Source organism: Dipodomys merriami, unplaced genomic scaffold (assembly GCF_024711535.1).
Source record: "Dipodomys merriami isolate MVZ:Mamm:240054 unplaced genomic scaffold, mDipMer1.0.p SCAF_17, whole genome shotgun sequence".
NCBI classification, from domain to species: Eukaryota; Metazoa; Chordata; class Mammalia; order Rodentia; family Heteromyidae; genus Dipodomys; species Dipodomys merriami.
In genome coordinates this window covers 26,505,907-26,530,953 of record NW_027203048.1, presented here as the reverse complement: position 1 = coordinate 26,530,953, position 25,047 = coordinate 26,505,907, and the positions used below count along the sequence as shown (strand labels likewise).

The window sequence follows — 25,047 nt, the reverse complement described above, 5'->3', positions numbered from 1 at the left end:
AATAATTAATTTTTTTGTCAGTCATGGGGCTTGAATTCTGGGCCTGGGTGCTGTCCCTCAGCTCTTCAGCTCAAGGCAAGTGCTCTATTACTTGAGCCACAGTGCCATTTCCAGTTTTCTGGTGGTTTATTGGAGATAAGAGACTCACAACTTTCCTGCCTGGGCTGGCTTTGAACTGCAATCCTCAAATCTCAGCCTCCTGAGTAGCTAGGATTATAAGTGTGAGCCACGAGTGCCTGTCTAGTTAATTTAATTCATAAACAAATAAATTAACTCAATTTTGAAAGTCAAAAAAGTGAAAAGAAAAAAATGAAAGCAAATGTCTGAGAAAAAAAGTACTTGCATATATAACAAACAGCTAATCATCTCTTTCCACAACAATAAGGAACCCTGAGAAATCAATAAATAAGAAGCCAATGAACTGTTTAAAGGCAAAAGTTGTGCACAATGTTACAAAAAGAAAATACAAAGGGCCTTAAACACATATAGAGTTATAATTTCCACCCAAATCTGTTTCAACCTTTCATAATGGTGAGGATCCAAATTGTGCTTTTATCATACTCTATTGGCAATGCTATAGGACAAAGTTACTCTCAAACAATGAAGTGGAAATATATACTAGAACATCTTTTTAGAGAATACAATGACTGTATTTTACCATACATTTGTCTTATCAACCTAATTATCCCATTTCTGAAGAGTTATGTGTGATGACATAGCTGCACACACATTGAATGTCTTATATCTATATGGTAATTCAAAGCAAGTATATCAAATTTTATCAGTAGGGGTTGGTTACATAAACTTTAACAATCATACAATGAAATACTATACATCTATTAAAATATTACTACAACAGTATCTTAGAGAAATGCTGACAAAAGATGGCAAATGGCAAAATACAGAGTGGTTTGTGCAACCTTTTGTACGTGCATTTCAAATCATTATAACTAGTTACTTACACTCAAGACAGTGACAGATAAGCTACTAGTAGCAGGAAGCACAGATAGCAAAGAAGTAGGAAATTGACTACCCATGTACCCTCATAGTAAAGTACATAGACATTGACGACATAGCAACCAATGGTTGTACTTGCATCAAAGGGGCAAACTTGGAAGCAAGTTTTCAAAACTGTCACATGAACACAATGCCTCCTCTGGTGGTTTCGAGTTCCACTTATATACAAACTGTGTCCTACTGTTGTCTCTTATAGAAGGTTTCATTTTACAGTGAGTTTTTCTTGTAATATCCTAATTACTTCAGTCTTTACATAAATTTTTGATATTTTCAAGGCCTGTAGAATAATGTCCATACAATTAATGCACTGTGTGTGGACCAGTGCCTTCATTTAAGCTGTTAGACATGTTCATAAATTCAAAGATTAGTTCTACCTGTTGACCAAAACAAAACAAAACAAAATACACCTTTTTTTTAACAAAATATGCTACTCCAAATTTAAATGAACAAGCAAATCATTTGGGGATCTTGTTAAAACATACATTCTGATCCAGGGAAAGTAATGCTACTGACCTTAGAACATCTCCACTCTTTTCAATTATTTTTGTTTGTTTCCATCCAATACTAGTCTAAATGAATCAACTAATGACACAAACTGTGAAGTTTTCCCTTTATAGAAATCCACTGTAACAGCATTTCCCATTCCACTCTGACCTTACAGACACATTCTCTTAGCTACTATCTTATGACTTCATTACTCCCTCTTAAAATAATTTCAATGCTTCCCTAATGCCCTGGTTCCTATTAATATTTAATACTATTCTTTAAATAGTCACTAATTAGAGAGTACTCTCCAACTCAACAACTAGATTTAACACTACACAGCCAATATCGTTTTTATATGCCCCACAAGGTTATTGTAAGAGTCAAATGACCAAGTATGAAGGGAAAAAAAAGAAACCACTGAAAAATTCAAAGCCTATATAATGAATTACAAGCTTTCTTTCACACTGCAGCAATGGATATTAAATACATAATGTTCCAGAAAATTCTTTATGCAACTTTCTGAAATGTAGATATAATTAAGTAACATAATGTTTTTATTGTAGAAGGCAATGCACAATTTATAAGAAACTAAAGTAAGTTTCAAAGTAAGAACTGTCACTTTTCTATGCCCTACTCCATCTTTTATTTATATTTTCCAGCATCTAAGTAGCCATTTTTCCATATATAAAATGTTTTAAGGGAAGAAAGTGATCTTGAATGTAGACCAAAGGATTTATTTTTGTTTTAGCAATTCAAAATGTTATCCATTGTTTCCTTTATGTATCTCAAATTGTGATTCAAAAGACACAAAAAGCTAACAATGAGATAGATATCCCTGCACTCCCACCGGGATGTCGAGATTAAAAAGTCAAGTAACAAGTGTTGGCAAGGATGTGCAGAAATTGAAATCCCCAAACACAGCTAATAGAACATAAAGCTGACTGCACCAGCTTGTCAAACAGTCTAGTAGCTCCTTAAAATGTTATCATATGACCCAGGAACCTCACTTCCAGGAATGTACCAGAACAGATGAAAATATGTCCACACAAAAACTTGTGCATTAGTGTTCATTGAAACATTTCACATATTAACCAAAAGGTACAAAGGAGGCTCAAGATATACTCCCCCAAATATGGCACTCAGTCCTCAGAAAATAACAGAAGCAGGAAGTCTCTCTTCCCTTAACCCTTCTCCTAAAAGAATTCTGTGACCTTCCATAAAGTCCTTATCTTCCCCCCCCCCCTTTTGGTCATGGGGCTTGAAATCAGGGCCTAAGCGATTCTGTCCTTAGTTTCTTTTTTTGCTCAAGGATAGCATTCTACCACTTTGAGCCACAGCTTCACTTCCGGTTTTCAGTTGGTTAACTGGAGATTCAAGTCTCACAGACTTTCCTGCCTGGGCCAGCTTGGAACTGCTATCCTCAGATCTCAGCTTCCTAAATAGCTACAAGCACAGACATGAGCCACCAGCACCCAGCCATACAGTCCAGAGGTGTTGACCCTGTACCCACAGGAGAGAAATACCATTATCTCCAAAGACATAGGGATACTGTGAAGATTCTGAACAAGGAGGCCTTGCTAAGTCCCTCCAGTTTATTACTAACAGATCATACCCATTTTTCCTCTGATTCTACTTCTGTATGGTTTTCCATACAGAAAAAAATAGTTATCTCTAATTCTTTATCTCTAATTCTTTTTTTTGGGGGGGGGTGGTGGTGGGAGGGTAGGGTTGGTCATGGGGCCTGAACTCTGGGCCTGGGAGCTGTTCCTCAGCTCTTCAGCTCAAGGCTAGTGCTCTACCACTTGAGCCACAGTGCCACTTCTGGCTTTTTCTGCTTATGTGGTGCTGAGGAATCGAACCAGGGCCTCACACATGCAAGGCAGCATTATACCACTAGCCACCTTCCCAGCCCCATGTCTTCATTTTTTTAAAGATCTGTTTAGCATTTATTAGTTGTATAAGTGGATCTTGTGTGATTGCCATACATGTATACAATGCACCCGGATCAAACTCAACTACTCCACTCTCCCGCACCCTCCTTTTCCTCCTTCTTGAAATGGTTCCAATCACTGGGGGCTGTTGGCTCACCTTGTAATCCTAACTACTTGGGAGGAAGAGATCTGGGGATTACAGTTCAAAGCTAGCCTGAGCAGAAAAGTCCCCCAAGAAACACTTATCTCCAATTAACCACTCAAAAACTGGAAGTGGTGCTGTGGCTCAAGTGGTAAATTGCTAGCCTGGAACACAGAAAGGCATTGGGACAGTGCCCAGGCCCCAAGTTTAAGCCCCACAACCAACAAAATAAAGAAAAAAAAAACAGTTCCAACTGATTTCACTGTGCAAGTATTTTCATACATGCAATGTTTCCACCACATTCACCCACTCCATTGCCCACCAACAACAAAGCCTTTTTTAATTTCCTGTGATTCATTTTCCATGTTTATTAGTAGTACAAAGGAGTTTTGCCATGGTAGTTCACATGTACATAAGTTATTGAGTTAAATTAACCTTGTCTATTCTTTCCCCCTGTGTCTTCATTTCTAAGGTTTCCTGTGCAATGTAAAATTTATCTTAACTAAATTTGTGTGCTTTGCACCTGTCAATCTCTCTTTATTAGGGGCCGCAGCTATGAACCTGCAGATGAGAAAATATATTACTTTCTTTCTTCTACAGTGGGAAACAATCCAAAGGTCCATAGACAGATAAATAAGAAGAAAGCGTGTGTTACAAAAGACTTCTACTGCATTATTCTTTCATATGAAATGCCTCAACAGGGAAGTCTAAAGAAACCCAAAGTGAGTTCCTGGTTCTTCAGGCCTAGGATCAAAGGTACAAGAAAATGAGAAATTAAAGAGTGAGAACTGAAGATGTGGGGTTGCTTTCTGAGAAGACAAAGACTCTAAAATTAACTGTGGAGATGTGTGCATGTATGCGCTAATATACTAAGAAACATCGAGCCATATACTTCCAATAGGTGCATTGCATAGGATGTTACTACCGCAAGTCTGTTTTAAGAAAATATTCATGTATTAGGGACAAAAATCTACCATTCTTCTACATAATCATAATTGTAATGTTTTTTGGGGGGGGAAAGCAGTATTTTGTTGGTGGTGCTATTGGGATTTTAATTTAGGGCTTCATACTTGCTAGGCAGGTGTTCTAACACTTGAGCCATACTAACAGCTCTTTTTGATTTTGGTATTTTTCCCATAGAATCTTGCTTTTTGCCCAGACTGCAGTCTTCCTATTTATGCTTCCCACAGCGGCTGGGGTAACAGGTAGCATATACAACATTATGCCCTGCTATTTATTGGTTTAGATGGGGTCTTATGAGCTTTTTGCCTTATGAGCCTTGCCTTGCCTTAAATCATGATCCTTCTGATCTCAGCCTTTCAAGAAGCTAGGATTACAGGTGTGAGCTACCACAACTGGCATAAACAATCATTTTTTTTAGTTGCTGAAATTAAAATGCTACTAATAACAATCTCTACACTTGAAACCAGAGCGTGCCTCCAACTAACTACCAGTCTCCCTGATTCTTCTATCATAACTTCATAACCTCTAGCTATTCTTTATTCTTACACTACCTTCTCAACCTGGTTTTTGCATGTCTACATCAAATTATTACATATGGCCAGTTTTATTCTGCTTTGTTTTTTTACTCTGATTACAACTTCCTCAGTAACCTTCTCAGAAAGTAAATGTCCTTCAGACCAAGTTGAGATTGCTCTTACTAGCATTTAGGTTATTCTGATCCATTCCCTACTTTTTTCCCCAGGCCAGTATCATTTCTTAGGCCATGCAATGAAAGAACACTTATTCAAGCCGGGTGCTGGTGGCTCATGCCTGTAATCTTAACTACTTGAGAGGCTGAGATCTGAGCATCATGGTTCAAAGCCAGCCCAGGTAGGAAAGTCCATGAGACCCTTATCTCCAATTAACAACCAGAAAACGGGAAGTGGCGCTGTGGCTCAAGTGGTAGAGTACTCGCCTTGAGCTGAAGAGCTCAGGGACAGCGCCCAAGCCCAGAGTTCAAGCCCCATGACTGACAAAAATAATAATAATAATAATAACACTTATTCAAATCAGAACTGTCTCTTTACTGCCCCTTGTATGTACTACTCCCTTCATGGTTTGCCTTTTGTCAGGTTTTTCTCAATGCCTGCTCTCTATACTCACGTCTATCCTTTAAATCACTCAAGCCCATTTCCAAACTCTATATTGCCCCAAGGATTTGTAAAGACCTCCAACTGCAAATGATTTCTTGTATTTCCTTGCCACTTTTAGGACTCCTGCCTGCCATGTGCTAGCACTTGACTTATGTGACAGTCATCTTAGCATTTGGTTTACCTGTCACATATTTTAGCTTTTGATTTACCTGCCATCCCATTCTGTGTCATTTTATTATTCCCTAAGAAATACTGTGGCTCACTAAGATTTTTTTTCACCTCCTTAAGACAAAGGCTATCACTTCCTGTCCTGTCACTGAGATCACAGCACAGTGCTGGACCTAGATGCACCCTTCACACCTCCCAGAATGAAGTAGCTGTTGTGTGATTCTGTTAACTCTCAACTGTAACTCACCATCCTATTTTCCACCATTTTACACACCTTCTGACTATAAATGCAATTAATAAACCCAGAGTCCAAAAGGTGAACACTGTACCTTATCATACTGACAGACAATTACATTATCCGTGTCAAACAGGTCTGGCACATCCTGCTCACTAGCGTCATCTCCTGAATTTAGAGGATCCTAAAGATGAAAGATGATCACATTAAGAAATTTCATGGGGCTTCAAATGTTTCAAAGCTGGAGATACATATGGAAATAAAGGCGCTTGGAGAGGCAGAATAGTGCTGGACTTTAAAATCAGATGTACTATGTCTGAATAACCAGCTAGGCCATTTAATGACCTTGAGTTAAGTTACTAAAAGCTCCACGAAGAAGAAGAAGAATGCCGGGCACTGGTGGCTCTCACCTGTAATCCTAGCTACTCAGGAGGCTGAGATCTGAGGATCACAGTTCAAAGCCAGCCCGGTCAGGAGAGACTGTGAGACTCCTATCTCCAATAAACCACCAGAAAACCGGAAGTGGCGCTGTAGCTCAAGTGGTAGAGCGCTTGCCTTGAGCTGAAGAGCTGAGGGACAGCGCCCAGGCCCAGAGTTCAAGCCCCACAACCGACAAAAGAAAAAGAAGAAGAAGAAGAAGAGGAGGAGGGGAGGGAGGGAGGGAGGGGGAGGGGGGAAGAAGAAGAAGAAAAAGAAGAAGAGGAAAAAGAAGAGAAGGAGGAGGAAGACTTCTCCAATTACTACATAAGACAAAGCACATAAAACTTAGTATGACAGGCACATATATAATAAGGCCACCCTAAATGATAGTTAATGCTTCTTATAAACTTAATTACCATATTCCACTCAGATTTTACTGTACTCATTAGAACACAGGAATTAGAACATAAAATATAGGCCTCTGCACAGCCTCCCTTCATTAACCTCTACCCAACCCCCTAAACCTCCTGCTGTCTCTAGTTAAGGACAACTAATATAAGGCTAGTTCCTCAATGCTTACTGCTAGTTTAAAACAGTTTAAATAAAAGTTTTAAGTCTGAGGATCCAAGTCATCTCATTTTAAAAGAATAAATATTGGGTTAATCTTAATTTCTCTTGTACCTGGTTCCCAAATACACTGAAGTAAAAGGTTATAAGCAAATACAGTGTAAGCTCCAAAGCAGTCCCCACTCACCTCCTCCATGACGTCTATCTGAGAGTCTTCATTATCACTATTGTTTGTAGTGGACTCTTCATTGGATACACTGTCAGCTTCTTCTTCAAGCACCTTTAGATCTCCTGTGTCAATAACCCCCAGAAATTCATTGTCGACCTCTCGTATACTTTTTATTTCTTCAGTAGAAGACATATCACCAGTCCCATCTATTTGAATTATTTCATTGACATCATCATCAGCTACCCGAATACTCAAATTCATCTGAGAAGTTGAATTCTAAGAGAGAAAGAAAAGAAATTCTTCATATCAAAGTACATAAAGTATTATATACAAATTTTAAATTACTTTGCCAAATTTTCTACAAATGGCCAGTTAAAATTTTTCTGTTTTATGAGCTGCTAAATTTTGAATTTGAGAAAATATTTCTCATAACTTAAAAATAAATTTTAAATTAAAAATGAAGTGAGTAAGCCAGGTGCCAGTGGCTCATGCCTGTAGCCCTAGTTACTCAGAAGGCTGAGATCCGAGGATTGTGGTTCAAAGACAGCCCAGGTAGAAAAAGTCCCTAAGATGCTTACCTCCAATAAAGCACCAGAAAACGGGAAGTGGTGCTGTGGCTCCAGTGGTAGAGTGCTAGAGCACTCACCTTGAGCTAAAGAGCTGAGGGACAGTTCCCAGGCCCAGAGTTCAAGTTCTACAACTGACCAAAAGAAAAAAATGGAATATACTAATACATACTATGTATATACTGCGCATGGGCAATATGTGAGTCCATGAATTTCATACAATATTTACCAGTTTTTTTATTTTTATTTTTTTGTGAAAATACTGTACAGAGGGGTTACAATTACATGGGCAAGATAGTGAGTACATTTCTTATCAAGCATTGTAGCCTCCTCCTTTGTTTACCCTTCACATCCCTTCCCATTCTCTCTCCCCCCCACCTAATCCTTCCCCCCCTCCCAAGTTGTAAAGTTCGTTTTTGACATGACAACTTGTACTTCTCATTGTTGCGACAGGTCCACCTGTATCCTTATTTAAACGACTTGTTTTTCCCCTTCCCTTCCACAAATTATACCGACATCAAATACAGTGAAAGCAGGGGTTATACTGTGGGGGAGGGATATACAAAGCAACAAAGAAATAATCTTATAATTGTGTTAGAAACAAATGCATGAAAGAAAAAAAACATTTAAAATACATATCTTAGGGTTCATTTTCCTAACATCACCTTATCTGACCTTTTCTGCTTGACTCATACATATACTAGATATTGCAAATAAGGAAAATCATGAAAGAAGGATGGCCAATAGACACATGAAGAAATGCTCAATCTCTCTAGCCATAAAAGAAATGCAAATCAAAACAACATTGAGATACCACTTCACCCCAGTTAGAATGGCAAAATTCAAGAACTCTAATAACAACAGATGCTGGAGAGGATGTGGACAGAAGGGAACCTTACTTCATTGTTGGTGGGAGTGTAAACTTGTTCAACCACTTTGGAAAGTAGTATGGAGGTTCCTCAAAAGACTCCACATAGAGCTCCCCTATGACCCAGCAGTCCCACTTTTGGGCATTTACCCAAATGTTTACAAACAAGACCATACTAAAGCTACCAGCACAACTATGTTTATTGCAGCATTATTTACCATAGCTAAGATATGGAACCAACCCAGATGCCCCTCAGTAGATGAATGGATCAAGAAAATGGTATATATACACAATGGAATTCTATGCCTCCATCAGAAAGATGACATTGCCCCATTTGTTAGGAAATGGAAAGACTTGGAAAAAATTATATTAATTGAAGTAAGCCAAGCCCAAAGAAACATAGGTCCCATGATTTCCCTACCAGTTTTTTTGTTTTGGTTTGGTTTGGTTTTGGGGGGGGTCCGGTCGTGGGGCCTGAACTCTGGGCCTGGGTGCTGTCCCTCAGCTCTTCAGCTCAAGACTAGCGCTCTACCACTTGAGCCACATCGCCACTTCCAGATTTTTTCTTTTTTGCTTATGTGGTGCTGAGGAATCGAACCCAGGGCCTCATGCATGCAAGGCAAGCGGTCTACCACTGAGCCACCTTCCCAGCCCAATATTTACTAGTTTTTATATGTGTGACATGCAACTATACACAATCACAACATCTGTTGAGTTTTAACGACTACAGTTTACTCTAAACAACTGAATGAAGTACAAAAGACAAGCAGTACCATGGCCAATGGAAAAATAGATAAAGGATTATACTAAGTGAAATGAGATAAATATACTTTATACAAGGCTCCCAGAATAGGCACATTCATAGAGACAGAAAGAATTGCAAAGGCTATTGCTTCTGTTTCCAATATTGAAAAAGTTCTGGAAACATATTGTGGCAATAGTTGTACTACATTGTGGATATACTTAAACTACTTAATTTTATGCTTGAATGTTTTCATGGAAAATTCCCTGTCATGTATATTTTACTACAATCAAAATTTAAAATTAGTAATAGAAAGGAAATGTAGTAACCACCTCTTGTCACACAGATTTTTATCTTCTTCAGTCAGATCAAACTAATAAGCATCTACTAAACACTTCATAAGCATTTCCTAACTTAAATATAACTGCAGCACACTGAGAGATGGAACATTATGCCATACCAAGGTTACAAAGCTAGGAAAGGGTGAAAAAAGATTAAACTCCAAGCTCGAGGATAGAGTTCACCACTAATGTACCGTACATACCTTTCCATTAGCTTGTCACAGACAAGATAGAGATCCACAAAATTTCAAGGTCTTTAAGAACAGGGTCTATTTTATATGATAATACACACCATAGGATTTACAGCAGATATTCTTAAATTTATTGATGACATCAGAGAACCTGGTAAAAAAGTTCGAATGGGAATAGACAGTACCACTGTATACCTGGAAGCAGGTATCCAGGTTGACTTGCATATTATTATACAACAGGTTTCCTTAGCTCTAACAACAAGATACAGAAGTGCAGCTCAACAGAACAGGCCTTCACAGGATCTGCCTAAGATATTAGGAATCCTAAGGTCACCAAACCTACAGATGGCTTTCAACAGGATCCAAGACACTTCACCAAGGGTCAAATAAATGCTCTTTATACTTTTTAGTTTTTGAAGGACAAGTGATGTTTCATACTTGAATACAACAATGTCTCAGTGTATCCATTTAAGATGCAACTTTCCTATTGGAATGTACTGAACTTGTTATTGAGTGTATGGCTACCCTGCGGAGTTTATACCCTATGGATAGTCTACAATGAACCCTCACAAAGTAGACCCAACAGTTGTAGTTGGAAAAATAAAAACTCATAAATTTTTGCTTTGTTTTTCAAGAGTACACAAAATCATCATAAAGACAGATCATATTTGAGGTTCCAAAAGATAGTCAGACAAATCTGAAGCACTCAACAACAAAATTAAAATGAGTATCAGTAACAAAAGTATGTGAAAAGTCCCACCAAATTGTTAACCTTAACAATCTAAATACCCAAAAATGAAAGAGTAAATCACAATTAAATTATAAAAATAATTTACTTGACTGTAAACAGAAATACAATATGCCAAAGCTTATGAAATACAGCTACAAAACTGAATTTTGATTTTTTTCAAAGAATAAGCATTTGATCTTTTTGTTTTCTCTATTCTTTATGTTCTCAGTTTTGTTTCCCACTTTTTTCTTCACAAGTGAGTACACATTAAAGTAAAAACACAGTAAAAACAGGCATGGTGACACACTCCTGAAATTCCAGCTCAAGAGACTGAAGCAGGAGAAATGCCAATTCAAGACTAGTCTATAATCCTAACTATTCAGACAGCTGCAACCTGGGAAGGCTCTGGTTCCAAGTCAGCTGGGTAGAAAAGTTAAGACTCCATCTCCAGTTAACCAGCAAAATGGTGAACTAGAGGTATAACTCAAGTGATAGAGAGCTTGCAATAAGCAAGAAAATCGAGTGAAAGCATGAGGATCTAAGTTTAAGCACTTCAGCTTCAGGTTAGATATGCCAAGGAAAGAAGGAACTCAGGGATTTGTGTACCAGGTTTACGGCAGCATTATTCATGAGATCCAAAAGGTGAGAACAACCCAAGTTTCCATAGGCAAATGAATGGGTAAATAAAAGATACTGTTCAGTCATAAAAGGAAGGAAATTCTGACACAGGCTACAACATGATAAACTCTGAAGACATTAATTAAATGAAGAGAGAAACAAAAGGTAAATGCTGGCTGACTCTGTTTACACTATGTAATTAACATAGGCAAATCATAGAGACTGAAAGGATGCTGGGAACTCAGGGGAGTTATTGTCTAATAAGGATGGGTTGGTGCATATATTTTTTTTCAAAAAAAACTTTTCATATATCTTTTTTAGAAAAGTTTTAACTATTAGTAAAACTCAAGTTTTATTGTTTTTAGGAAAGGAAAAGCAAAGTTTTCAGTAACTGAATATAATTTGCAGTTATGAATATGAAGAATATATATAATTCATTAGGCTTGTATACTTATCTCTTCTTTGATTTTAAGGGATTTTATAATTTACAAAATGATAAAAAAAATTCTTAAAACATTAAAAAGTTAATCAAGTTAATTTTTTTTTCTGTGCTACTACCAAGGCTTAACTCATGACCTGAGCACTATCCTTTAGTTTTTTTTCTCAAAGAAAACACTCCACCACCTGAGCCACACTGCCACTTCTAGCTTTTTGTTGATTAACTGGAAATAAGAGTTATGTGGATTTTTCTTCCTGGGCTGCCTTCGAACTAGGATCCTTAGATCTCAGCCTCCTGAGTACCTAGGATTACAAGCATGAGCGTCCTGAAATTTAAAAAAATAATAATTAAAATGGTAAATAGAAAAGAAGACATAAACAGAAGTAGCATAAATGCCAAGTATCTAGCAAAACTGGTAGAGTTTGGTTGGCAGAAAAAATTGACACATCCTCTTCAAAATATTTTGGCAATTCATTTCAAGTACCTTAGAAATGTTTACAGTTCTTTCTCAAAAATCCTACCTCTTTTAAATGCATATTAAAAATATGATACCAATGAAGCTTTAAAAAAAATGAGAATGTTCCTTAAACTAGGTGCTGGTGGCTTACACCCGTAATCCTAGCTACTTAGGAGGCTAAGATCTGAGGATTGCAGGTCAAAGCCAGCCTGGGCAGAAAAGTCCATGAGAGTCTTACCTCCAATAAACACCCCATAAAAAGCAAGAACTGTTGCTGTGGCTTAAGTGAAAAAGTTAAAAGAAAAAGCTCAGGGACAGTGCCTAGGCTCTGAGTTCAAGCCCCAGAACCAGCACACACACACACACACACACACACACACACACACACACACACACACACACACACACACACACACACTCACAATGTTACTTAAGTTTTTAAAGTACCATTTATAGTAGCATCCAAAACCATGAAATACTTAAATCAAAATACATAGAAAACATGCAAATTCAGAGACCTAAATGAATAAGAATTGAAGACTCAGTATTGTGAAGATGTCAATTCTCCTTTATTGACCTATGGATTCAACAAAGTTCAAATCACAGGAATCAAAGGTCCCAACATGTAGGCTGACAAGTTCATTCTAACATTTATACAGAAACACAGAAAATTAGAATACCTAAACTGATTTTGGAGTAGCACAAGATTAAGAGGCTTATTCTCTGACATCCAGACTTACTATAAGCTGCCATGATAAAGACACTTTCTCATGGGAAAAACTAGATATCTGATGCATAAGACAGAATAAATGCTCAGAAATAAGCCAACCTACATAGCTACTGCATTCAATGTGATCAGACAACTCAATTAGTAATATTTTTAACAAGTTACACTAAAAACTATTGCATATCCAAACGCAAAAAAAAAGTGTAAAGCTTGTAACAATAAAAAAAAATTTCAAGAAGAGCAGGATGCCAGTGGGTCACATCTGTAATCCTAGCTACTCAGGAGCCTGAAAGCTGAAGAACACATTTCAAAGCCAGCCAATGAGACTTCTTTTTTTTTTTAATTTAATTTAATTTTATTTGTGAACATACTGTACAGAGGAGTTACAATTACATGGGCAGGATAATGCGTACATTTCTTACCAAGCATTGCAGCCTCCTCCTTTGTTTACCCTTCACATCCCTTCCCAGCCTCCCCCCTCCCCCCCAATCCCAATCCCAATCCTTCTCCTTCCCCCCCTTCCCCCCCCCCACACCGACGTTGTAAAGCTCGTTTTGGACATGACAACTTGTACTTCTCATTGTTGCGACAGGTCCACCTGTATCCTTAAACAACTGGTTTTTCCCCATCTCCTCCACAAGTTATACTGACATCAAATATAGTGAAAGCAGGGGTTATACTGTGGGGGAGGGACATACAAAGCAACAAAGAGATAATCTTATAAATGCATTAGAAACACATGCATGAAAGAAAAAAACATTAAAATACATATCTAAGGGTTCATTTTCCTGACATCACATTATCTGACCTTTTCCACTTGACTCATACATCTACTAGATATTACAAATAAGGGAAACCATGGGACCTATGTTTCTTTGGGCCTGGCTTACTTCACTTAATATAATTTTTTCCGCCAATGAGACTTCTGTCTTCAATAAACTATTCAAAAAAGCCAGAAGAGGCACTGTGGCTCAAGTGGTAGGATGCTAGCCTTGAGCACAAAGAGGTTCAGGGACAGTACCTAGGTCCTGAGTTCAAGTCACAGGACCAGCAAAAAAAATTTTTTTTCAAGAAAACGTGACAAATATCTTTGTAACCTTTGTTAAAATATACATGAAGAAGAAGTTTAAAACAAAAAATGAAATAAGCTGGGTGCCAGTGGCTCACATCTATAATCTTAGCTACTCAGGCAACTGAGATTTGAGGGTTGTGGTTCGAAGCCAGCTGGGTCAGAAAACACCATGAGACTCTTACCTCCAATAAACTACTCAAAAAAGCCACAAGTGGAACTGTGGGTCAAATGGTAGAGCGCTTGCCCTGAGCAAAAGAAGCTCAGGGACAGGGCCCAGGCACAGTTGAAGCCCCAGGACTGGAGGTGTTGGGGGGAGTGTGGGGTTGGGGGGAAGGGAGCAAGGAATTGAACATCAAATTCACAAATTTCTCTTGGAAAATTTCTGTCAATATTAAGGGTATAAATCAACTACAAATCTTATACATTGTCAGTAGAAGTTACACCACACAGTAATGGTAAAAACACAAGCACTCGAAGTAAAATGGTGGATTCTTATAAATATACATGTATATACGACCTAGCAGTTCCACTCTTATTTACACTCTGTATACAAATGCTTTCAGAGGCTTTAGTCACAAGTACTAAAAACTGGGGAAAACCTTGGCGTTCCACTAGTAAACAAACTATGGTACATTCATATATAATGAATGACAGTACATGCAACCACATGGATAAATCTCAGACACATATGAGAGGCATATGTGCTAAAGCCATATATTGCATAACTGCTATTTGTTTGATATTCTGAAACAGTCAGAAGACAGATCAGTGAATGACTGCCAGGAATGCTGGTAGGAGGAAAGTACTAGCTACACATGCACATGAGGAAACTCTTGGGGTTAATGTGAGTGTTCTCTACCTCAGCTGCGGACGCTTTGAATAACTGAATGTGTTCTTCAAAATTTATATTGTACACCTGAAAGGTGAACATTACAAGTAAATTACACTTCAATAAAATCTGACTTTTTAAAAGGTAAATTATTATAAGGTTAGCCTCAAGCAAAAACTGAGTATTGATATTAGATTTTTCATTTTAATAGTAGTAAGGGCTGAAAACATAAAATCATAAGGTCTTTGGTTGCTAAATTAACTAAATCTCCCATAGTACTTTTCCAGGTAAGGATGAGCACATCAAGGAATATTAAGTTTCAGCTCACACTTATAAAGCTGAGGTCTGAAGATCACAGTTCAAAGCCAGCCTACACAGAAAAGTATAAGACTCTTATTTCCAATTACCCAGCAGAACTGGAATTGTGGCTCAAAGGGTAGAATGTTAGTCTTAGCAAAAAAAGACAAATGCTCTCTCTCTCTCTCTCTCTCTGTCTCTGTCTCTGTCTCTGTCTCTGTCTCTCTCTCTCTCTCTCTCTCTCTCTCTCACACACACACACACACACACACACACACACACACACACACACACACAATCTCCAGGATTCTTCTAATATAAGTTAGGTAAAGCAATCTTTTTTTTTTTTTTTTTTTTTGTGAGAATACCGTACAGAGGAGTTACAATTACATGGGCAAGATAACAAGTACATTTCTTATCAAGCATTGTTGCCTCCTCTTTGTTTCCCCTTCTCATTCCTTCCCATACTCCCTCTGCCCCTCACCCGACCCCCCCACCAAAGTTGTAAAGTTCATTTCTGTACATAACGACTTGTACATCTCATTGTTGCAATGGGTCCACCTGTATCCCTAGTTAAACAATTTGTTTTTTTCCCTTCCCCTCCACAAATTATACCAACATCAAAACAGTGAAAGTATGGGTTATACTGTGGGGGAGGGACATACAAAGCAACAAAGAAATAATCTTATAAATATGATAGAAACAATTGCATGAAAGGAAAAAAAATATTTGAATACTTATCTTGGGGTTCATTCCCCAAACATCAACTTATCTGACCTTTTCTGCTTGATTCAGACATATATTGCAAATAAGGGAAACCATGGGACCTGTGTTTCTTTGGGCCTGGCTTACTTCACTTCATATTAATTTTTTCCAAATCTTTCCATTTCCTAACAAATGGGGCAATGTCATCCTTTCTGATGGAGGCATAGAATTCCATTGTGTATATATACCACATTTTCTTGATCCATTCATCTACTGAGGGGCATCTGGGTTGGTTCCATATCTTAGCTACGGTAAATAATGCTGCAATAAACATAGTTGTGCTGGTAGCTTTAGTATGGTCTTGTTTGTGATCATTTGGGTAAATGCCCAAAAGTGGGATTGCTTGATCATAGGGAGCTTTATGTGGTTTCTTTTGAGGAACCTCCATACTGCTTTCCAAAGTGGCTGAACAAGTTTACACTCCCACCAACAATGCAGAAGGGTTCCCTTCTGTCCACATCCCCTCCAGCATCTGTTGCATGAATTTCAGAGCTTCTGCATGGCAAAGGACATAGCTAGCAAGATCAATAGAAAGCCCACGGATTGGGAGAAGATCTTTACTAGCCATACAACAGACAAGTGTCTCATATCTAAAATATACCTGGAACTCAAAAAATTAAATCCCCCTAAAACAAATCTTCAAAGAAACAACTGCTCAATAAATAAGTGGGCTAAAGACATAAAGAGAAACTTCTTTGAAGAGGAAAGAAGGATGGCCAATAGACACATGAAGAAATGCTCAACCTCTCTAGCCATAAAAGAAATACAACCTCACTCCAGTTAGAATGCCTATAATCAAGAACTCTAATAACAACAGATGCTGGAGGGGATGTGGACAGAAGGGAACCTTATTGCGTTTAAATTAGTAAAGTTATCCTTAGTCTGGGAGAGGAACATGACTATATATCTAACTTTAATATCAATAACTTTAACCGTGTTTTTCTTTCTCAGCTGCTTTCCTCAGAAGCATTTCAGCAAGCAATGGGAATTGCACATCATTACTGACACCTATGTCCTCTAAGGTAGATCAAAATAGCCAACCTCATTCAACATTCAAATTGAAGCACAGGACTGTGAGTAGAAAGATCTAAATCTTTTATACAGCCAAACATCCCCCACATAGATCATCAACGAACTCCTCCAGTTCATATTGTTAGGAGGGACTTTTATTCCTTCTCAAAAACAGCAAATATTAGCCAAAGCACTAAGCAAGGGCTTCAAAGAAGTCCTTCAGAAAGCTGAAATGATTTAGCATGAAAAAATAAATTTATGTCTTAATGCATTTTAGTAAATGCATTAAAAATAACAATAATATAAAATCTTGATTCTAATGTATTTGATGTTTTCATCAGCCAATGATTCTTCTTTGCCAATTACTGGGTGTATCTTAGCACAGTGCCAGCCATGACACTAACCATGACATACAGAAATGCTTTCTCTCCTGAAGGAGCAAAACTATATTTTACCAAGTTTCTCAGGAGCCAAAAAAAAAAAAACCTTTTCATTATTACAATCTGTCTTCAGCTTGTACCCTCAATCTGAATTTTTTCAGTGATATCAAATAAAAATTAAAATCACATGTCAGCTACCCTAAGAAGCCACTGATATTTTTATTCTGTTTAATGCTAAGGTGAAGTCGCTGCTGATGATTCTATGAATTCCAACTGAATATGAAAAAGTGTGAACAGTTCTGATCCAGATGAGGTCTCTGCTGCAATTTCATTTCCCTGCTCTAAAAACACCTAGTGCAGTAATGGCAAGATTGTTACACTTTGCCAAGTGTCATGCTTCAACTACATGTAGCTTCAGCAGCTAGGTAGTCCAATAAGCAATAAATAGGATTGCTTGAGATAAAATTTTGTTTGCCAGAACCAACCTTGCCAGCTTCCCAAATTTTCTCCCTTTTAGTTTTCCTATAATGAAAGAATCATAGTTTTGCAATGACTGTTAAGGACTCATAGGGCTTCACAACCGCAAGTAAGCTAAGAATAAAATAAGACAAATATAAGCTGTTAGGGGTTTTCCCCTTTTCAACTTGGTAGGAGTCTGCCTATCACATATGAGGCCCTAATTCTCCAAGTATTGGGAAGGGGAGGGGAGGGGAGGAGAGGGGAGAGAAAGAGAGAGAAAGAAGACGAAAGGAAGGAAGGGAGGGAGGAAGGGAGGGAGGAAGAATGGGGAGGGAGGGAGCGAGGGAGGGAGGGAGGAAGGAAGGAAGAAGAGAGGGAGGGAGGAAGAGAGAGAAAGAAAGGGAGAGAGGGAAGGAGGGATTACCATCACGCCTACCCCTTGTCAGTCTATCCCCACTTCTCTTCTGTGTTAGTCAGACTTTCTACCACTGTGACAAAATACCTAAGAAAGTCAGATATGGGAGGAAATACTCATTTTGGCTAATGGTTTCAGAATTTTCAATCCACGGTTGGCTGGATACGTTTCTTTGGGCCTGAGACAAGACACAATGTCATGGTGGTTGGAGCACACTATAAAGGAGGCTGCTTACCTCATGGTAGCCTGAAAGCAAACGGAGTATGCCTGTGCCAGTGGGATTTCTCCTTCCCCTTTTATTTGGCCTGGGCCTTAGGTTATTGGAAGATTCATCCCACCTTCACGGTGGGTCTTCCTTCCTTCCTGATTCTGAAAACACCTTGACAGATACACTGAGAGATGTGCTTTATGGATCTCCTAGGTATTTTCTTAATCCAAATTTTGAATTCAATTAACTATTGACAGACATTTTTATCTCTTAGCTTAGATTTAGAAGAAAAATCAAAACTGACTTGAACTTATATGTTCTTTTATCCCATTACTCCATCCATTTCCTGTTCACATATTGACTTTGAACTATATGATCTTGACTACATGATAAAATCACCCCCAGAAACCCCTAATGCTGATGACCAGATTCCCACTTAAGACCAAGTAGATCTAAACCCCTTGGAATGTATGCCTGAGAGTTTTAGTGCCCCTGTAATGATTGCAATATTCAGCCAGGTTTGAGAAACTGAGCCAAAATAAAACAAAAAATATCAATCATAGATTCTTACTCTCTAAAAGCTTATGCTCTAGTATGTTGTGCAAGTACACACATATGTTTGCACGTTTTTAGGTCCTAGGTATGCACATATGAATAGAATGTATCTCTTAATGTAGATAATTTTAATGTAACTTTACTGCATGACAACCAACAGAGAAGAACTGCAGTCAGTCTAACAATAAAAGAAGGCTAGGTAGAGGAGTACTGCCATTGTGTGGAAGAGATAATAAATGGATAAATAAAAACTAACCAGGAGTCAGGCACCAGTGGCTCACACCTATAATCCTAGCTACTCAGAAAGCTGAGATCTGAGGATTGAAGTTCAAAGCCAACCCAGTCAGGAAAGTCCATGAGACTCTTATCTCCAATTAACCACCAGAAGTGGCATTGTGGCTCAAGTGGTAGAGCACTCGCCTTTAGAGGAAGAGCTCAGGGATAGCACCCAGGGCCAGAGTTCAAGCCCTACAACCAACAACAAAAACAAAACAAAACAAAATTAGAGGAAACCATGCAGGAAGACCACCTACGTTCCAAGTTTCAAACAGAGACAATAATAAGCAAAGAAAGGAGTTGAGGAAAGGATGTAGATCTTGTCATGCCCTTAGTAAGGAGTCTGAACTTGACTTCTGAAGGGCAGGCAATGATGTGTTAGCAGAAGGGTTAGGCAGGACAGAACTCTGGAAGCAGTTATCGGCTAATACCACGAGCCAGGCAGCATGGCACTAGCACTTCCTGTCTTAACTCCCACAACTGTAACTCCCTGCTGGATACTGCTGCCTTTATTTCCAATAAAGTAAAGTTTACTTTGGGGAGTTACTTTTTGAATAACTTTCCCAAGTCACAAGGAAAGAAATTCAAAACAAACTGATCTTGAATCTTGAAGCCTGGGCCTTACTATCTAAAATGGCTGGGCTGCGGGGGGGGGGGGAGGGGGGGGGGATGAGAATAACAGAGGCTACAGGTTGGTGAACTAATTAAGACATTGTTATGGTAGCTCACATTACAAATAGGGCAGTGTCAGTAGGAATGGTGGAGAGGGAAAAGATGGGACCCTCCCAGGTACTTTGGAGGCAGAGATAAGAGTGTTGTGAGTTGAGGCCAGCAGAGGTAGAAAAGTTAGCAAGACCACCAACTCAATCAACACATCAAGCATGGTAGTTCCCACTGTAATCCTAGCTGTATGGGAAACATAGGAAGGAGAATTCAGGCCTGACAAAAAGCGCTAAACTCTTGCTGAAATAAGAACTTAAATCAAAAAAGATCTTGAGTGGTAGAACAGTTGATTACTGATCACAAGGCACTGACTTCAGATGCCAGTACTGACAACAACAACAAAAAAGGGAAAGATTCCACAAGTATTTAAAAGTTTTTAAGAAGCATCAAAACTATGATTCAGACTAAAGTAGGAATGAAGTCATGGCACAGTCAGCCACATGGAAAAACTATGAAGATATTCTGCTAACTGAAAGAAGCCAGCCACAAAAGGATAAAAATGTATAACTCCTTTATAAGCTCCCTAAAATAGTCATATTTCTGTAGACAGTTCACAAAACAGAAGCTAGTGAGAGCAGAATCAAAAGCTGTCAGGAATATATCTGAGAGAATGTTAAGCCTGCACAGACCCTTAGGACATCTGGAGTGGGTACTGCAAGACAAAAAAGCAAGTATAGGCAAAGTATAATTTCATTAAGCTACTTATAAAAAAGGAAAGACTACTTAGATTTTCTTTTTCAAAAGCAGGCCAGCATAAAGTTCCCCTATGACTATTTAAAGGTAACTTATAATAAATAAATAAGGAGATGTTTTATATGATATATGTGTTTGGTTTTGTGTTGTAGATTCAGACAGATTTTTTAAAATTAATTTTTAAAGAACTCGTATAAAAGTTACCCAATATATAACAAGGGAAAGGCATAATAGCACTAATAGTAAACCATGGTACCAGAGCTAAATCCTCCACACACACACATCATCTCTGATAATAACTTAAGATGCTTGTATTATGTCTAGGTTACAGACAAGAACTGAATTGCAGAAAGTAGCATTTCATCGTTTGCTTATAGATAGGAAAGCTCAGATTTGGGCCTATTGTGGCTACAAAGCAACCCCTATCTCTAACAATCCTAGATTAATACCGTTTAACTAATCTACTTATGCACAGCTGAATAAGCACGTAATGACACCCAGAGAGTAACTGGAGAGTAAATCCTTCACTTATCACACCAAAACTCTGAAAAGTTCATTCCAACTCTAGGAGAAAAACACCTCCAAAATGGCTAAGTGATCAAAACACTGTTTAAATTTGTAGTTATTTTTACCTCAAAACCACATAATGCATAATTATTAGTTTAACCTCCTTCCTAAATGATATATATTATGTGAAAACTATGGGGGGGAAATATACTACCACACACACACATACATTTAAATTTTAGTTCTTTATATCAAAAGAAACACAGACTTGCTAAAACACTTTGAACAAGTTTCCAGGAACAATTGAATTCTTCCAAGTGGGAAAACCTTAGGAAGTCTAATCATTGGCTATTGTGTGTCCCTTAGCACCAAGAAATTGAACATACCTTCTCCGGTACAGGTAAGCCGCCGGCCGCCTCTACTTTTCTTGGTTGTGTTATAGAGTCGCATCCATACATCCTACTGTTAATACCATAAAGCCTGGCATCCGTCACATAGTGGCAGGGAGCCCCAGGGGGGCCCAGGGAGAGCCCGCCATGTAGGTTTTGTGTCATGTTAGCTGACACACTGAGTACTGGCTCCACCTTAGAATCTGTTTGAGACACTTGCGAAGGAAATCCAGGACCTCGAAGACCCATATACTGTGAGCTTTCCTGCTGATTCAGAAAAGCTTCAGACCTGACTTTATGCTCATTGCCAGGAGATACAAGGAGACTGCTGGCGGTGGTTTCTAGTTGTTTCCTATCTATAGGAACAGAATGGAGAATTGTGGGTTGATGCAGCACAGTTTCCACTCTCTGTTGCTTGTCAGGAGTGGCTTGGATAGAACATGGATTTGGCCGTGGGATACTGGTCTGTATGATGGAAGGCTGCCCCAGCTGCTGAAACACTTGCTGGACAGGAGGCTGGACAACGCCTGTTCTTCCTGGAGTCTGGGTCACCATAATCGGTACGTTCACCTTGTAAAGGTGACCTCAAAAAGGAAAAAGCAAAAGTGTAAGTCGAACAAAGTCAATTACCTTAAAAAAAAAGAAATATATTAGTTATTTGTGATTATCTCCAAGAGTTTTCCTTTATTCTTCATTTTTATTATTTCCTGCAATAGTTATTGTTTGTGTGTGTGTATGTGTGTATGTATGTGTGTGTGTGTGTATGCCAATACCAGGGCTAGAATTCACCTGTTCTAGATCTTACTTGGCTTTTTTTGCTCAAAACTGGGGCTCTATCACACCTGACTTTTTGCTGGTCAGTTGGAGATAAAGCTCAGTTTTTTGAGCAACTAGGATTACAAGCTCAAATTAGCAGCTATTATTCTTATTTCTTAAATTATATTTTGCTTTACTTTTACCTTAGCAGCTCTCCACTATTGCTTACATGATTGATACCTTTTGAGATGTATACATACTCCCAGTATTTCATTGTGACTCTCTCTCTCTCTCTCTCTCTCTCTGTCTCTCAGTTTTGGAGCTTGAACTCTGGGCCTGGACACTGTCTCTCAGCAGTTTAGCTCAAGGCTAGTGCTCTACCACTTGAGCTACAGCACCACTTCCAGTTTTCTGGTGGATTGTTGGAGATAAAAGTCTCACGGACCGGGCTAGGAAGGTGGCTCAGTGGTAGAGCACTTGCCTTGCATGCATGAGGCCCTGGGTTCGATTCCTCAGCACCACATAAGCAAAAAAGAAAAAAGCTGGAAGTGGCACTGTGGCTCAAGTGGTAGAATGCTAGCCTTGAGCTGAAGAGCTGAGGGACAGCGCCCAGGCCCAGAGTTCAGGCCCCATGACCGGACCAAAAAAAAAAGTCTCACGGACCGTCCTACCCAGGCTGGCTTTGAACTGCGATCCTCAGATCTCAGCCTCCTGAGTAGCTAGGATTATAGGTGTGAACCACTGGTGCCTGACTGTGACCCTCTCTTATTGGTTGATAAGTTAATGTTAACAACCCACAATGCAAATTTTAACAAACATAATCATGTAAATTTGTTTTATATATTTAAAACATATGTTTCAAGATAAGGTTATCAAAAAAGAATTTAATAATTTCCACAGTTATCAAATCCCCTCCATCTTTCCTTTAAAATAATACTGAAAAAGAAGAAAAAAAACATATTTTTGAGTACTGAGTTAGGTGCTTTACTTCAACTTTACAACAATCCAAACAGGTCTGAAAACGCTTCAAATAAAGAGACAGTACTAAAAAACAAAGGTCAATTAACCTCCAAACTTTTGGATATCCTTTCTATTAGACCATGTAGTCTTTTGTTTGTCTGTTTTTATGCCAGTCCTGTAGCTTGCTTGAACTTGGGGCCTGAGCATTGCCTCTCAATAAGGCTTTGTAGATCCAAGACTGGTGATCTACCACTCAAACCACAGCTCCACTTCTGCTTCTTACTAATTAATTAAAGACAAGACTTTCCTATTCAGGCTGGATTTAAACTCTGGTCCTCAGATCTCAGCCTCCTGAGTAACTATGATTAGAACCGTGCACCACTGGCACCCACAGCCATTCAGTCTTGATTAAGAAAGAAGATAAAGGTTGGTTGAAATAGCCTTTGTCTTTTCTTGATTAGCAAGCACTACCAAGAACAGACATGTCCTTTTATTTTGTGTTTGCTAAAACTTAGAAACTGGCTTGAACTAGAGGAAATACATACCAAACGTCTGATATATATTAAGAAAAAGAATGGGGAACTGATTATAGGACAGGCCTAGGACAGGATCTTCTGTGGTAGATAGATTCTATACTATAACAAAGCCACCATTTCATTGATACTTTTTAAATAGGGATTATTAAAAGCTCTAAAAACAATTATTTTAAAAATCATGTAACTTAAGGTCTAGAAGCTAGTACCAATACTAACATCACAATATTCTTACAACAGCTCACCAGATGGAGTCTGCAGCGTCACACCTGCTGGTACATGAATAGGATAGCCAGGAAAAGCAAAGTTGGCACTGGAGCCCGAGGTACCCTAGACACAGGAAATTATATTAGGGACTTATAAAAAGACCTTACTTTTTTTCCATGATATCAGAGGGGGTCAAAATCTTGATTCCAGACAATTGGACAACAGCTGGGCAATGCATTTTATATCAGGGCTGAGTTCTTTGAAGAAAGCTGCTTTTTAATATTTGATTCAAGTAATTCGGATAAAGATCAAGAGGAATTCTATTATGCAGTTACTAGCAACCTTTTTTTATAAAATTGTCTTAATGTTTGTTACTTGTATGATAAAAGTACAGAAACATTCATAAAATATTTTCAGATATTTTGTAAAGGACCATAACCATTTCTATGCACAAAATAAAATTTTATACTGTGAAAGTTAAAAACATTTTAATTTCTATGAAGCCAGTAAGTCTTAGTGAATAAACAGTAGCTTCAAAAACTTGGGTAAAGGGGCTGGGAAGGTGGCTCAGTGGTAGAGCGCTTGCTTTGCATGCATGAGGCCCTGGGTTCGATTCCTCAGCACCATATAAGCAAACAGAAAAAAAGCCAGAAGTGGCGCTGTGGCTCAAGTGGTAGAGTGCTAGTCTTGAGCTGAAGAGCTGAGAGACAGGCCCAGAGTTCAAGCCCCACAACCGGACCCAAAAAAATAAGCAAAACAAAACAAAAACAAAAACTTAGGTAAAACTTCGTCTGGACCTCTGATTCTCAAAGTGTGAAGTAAAAGAAACAGTTGTTTTTATGTGTCTTCTAGAGAAAGTTGATCGTTAATGATATTTTAAAGTAGAAATGATAGTGATAATTTATGTAGTATATAATTTTTCTTTTGGAATAGCTAAATCCAATGTTTTAAGTAAAAAACACAAGTATAAGTAACATTCAATGTTGACAAGAATGCTATAAAAATTGGTTTTCTCAGACTACTAAATATGAGTGCATTTCAGAACAATTCTTTGGAGGGGCAATTTTGTGCTATATATTACACACACACACACTCTGACCCA

At 38.4% G+C, this 25,047-nt stretch overlaps 1 protein-coding gene across 1 annotated transcript in view; it reads right to left on the bottom strand.

Annotated features, from left to right (window-relative positions):
- Ston1 (stonin 1) overlaps window positions 1-25,047 on the bottom strand; it is a 120,371-nt gene that overhangs the window by 6,000 nt on the left and 89,324 nt on the right. Inside the window, exons 7-10 of the mRNA XM_070025558.1 lie at window positions 23,984-24,068; window positions 21,487-22,073; window positions 7,250-7,507; window positions 6,170-6,259 (exon numbers count right to left, since the gene is read on the bottom strand). Of these exons, the coding sequence (XP_069881659.1) occupies window positions 6,170-6,259; window positions 7,250-7,507; window positions 21,487-22,073; window positions 23,984-24,068 (1,020 nt within the window). The remainder of the gene's footprint in view (window positions 1-6,169; window positions 6,260-7,249; window positions 7,508-21,486; window positions 22,074-23,983; window positions 24,069-25,047) is intronic.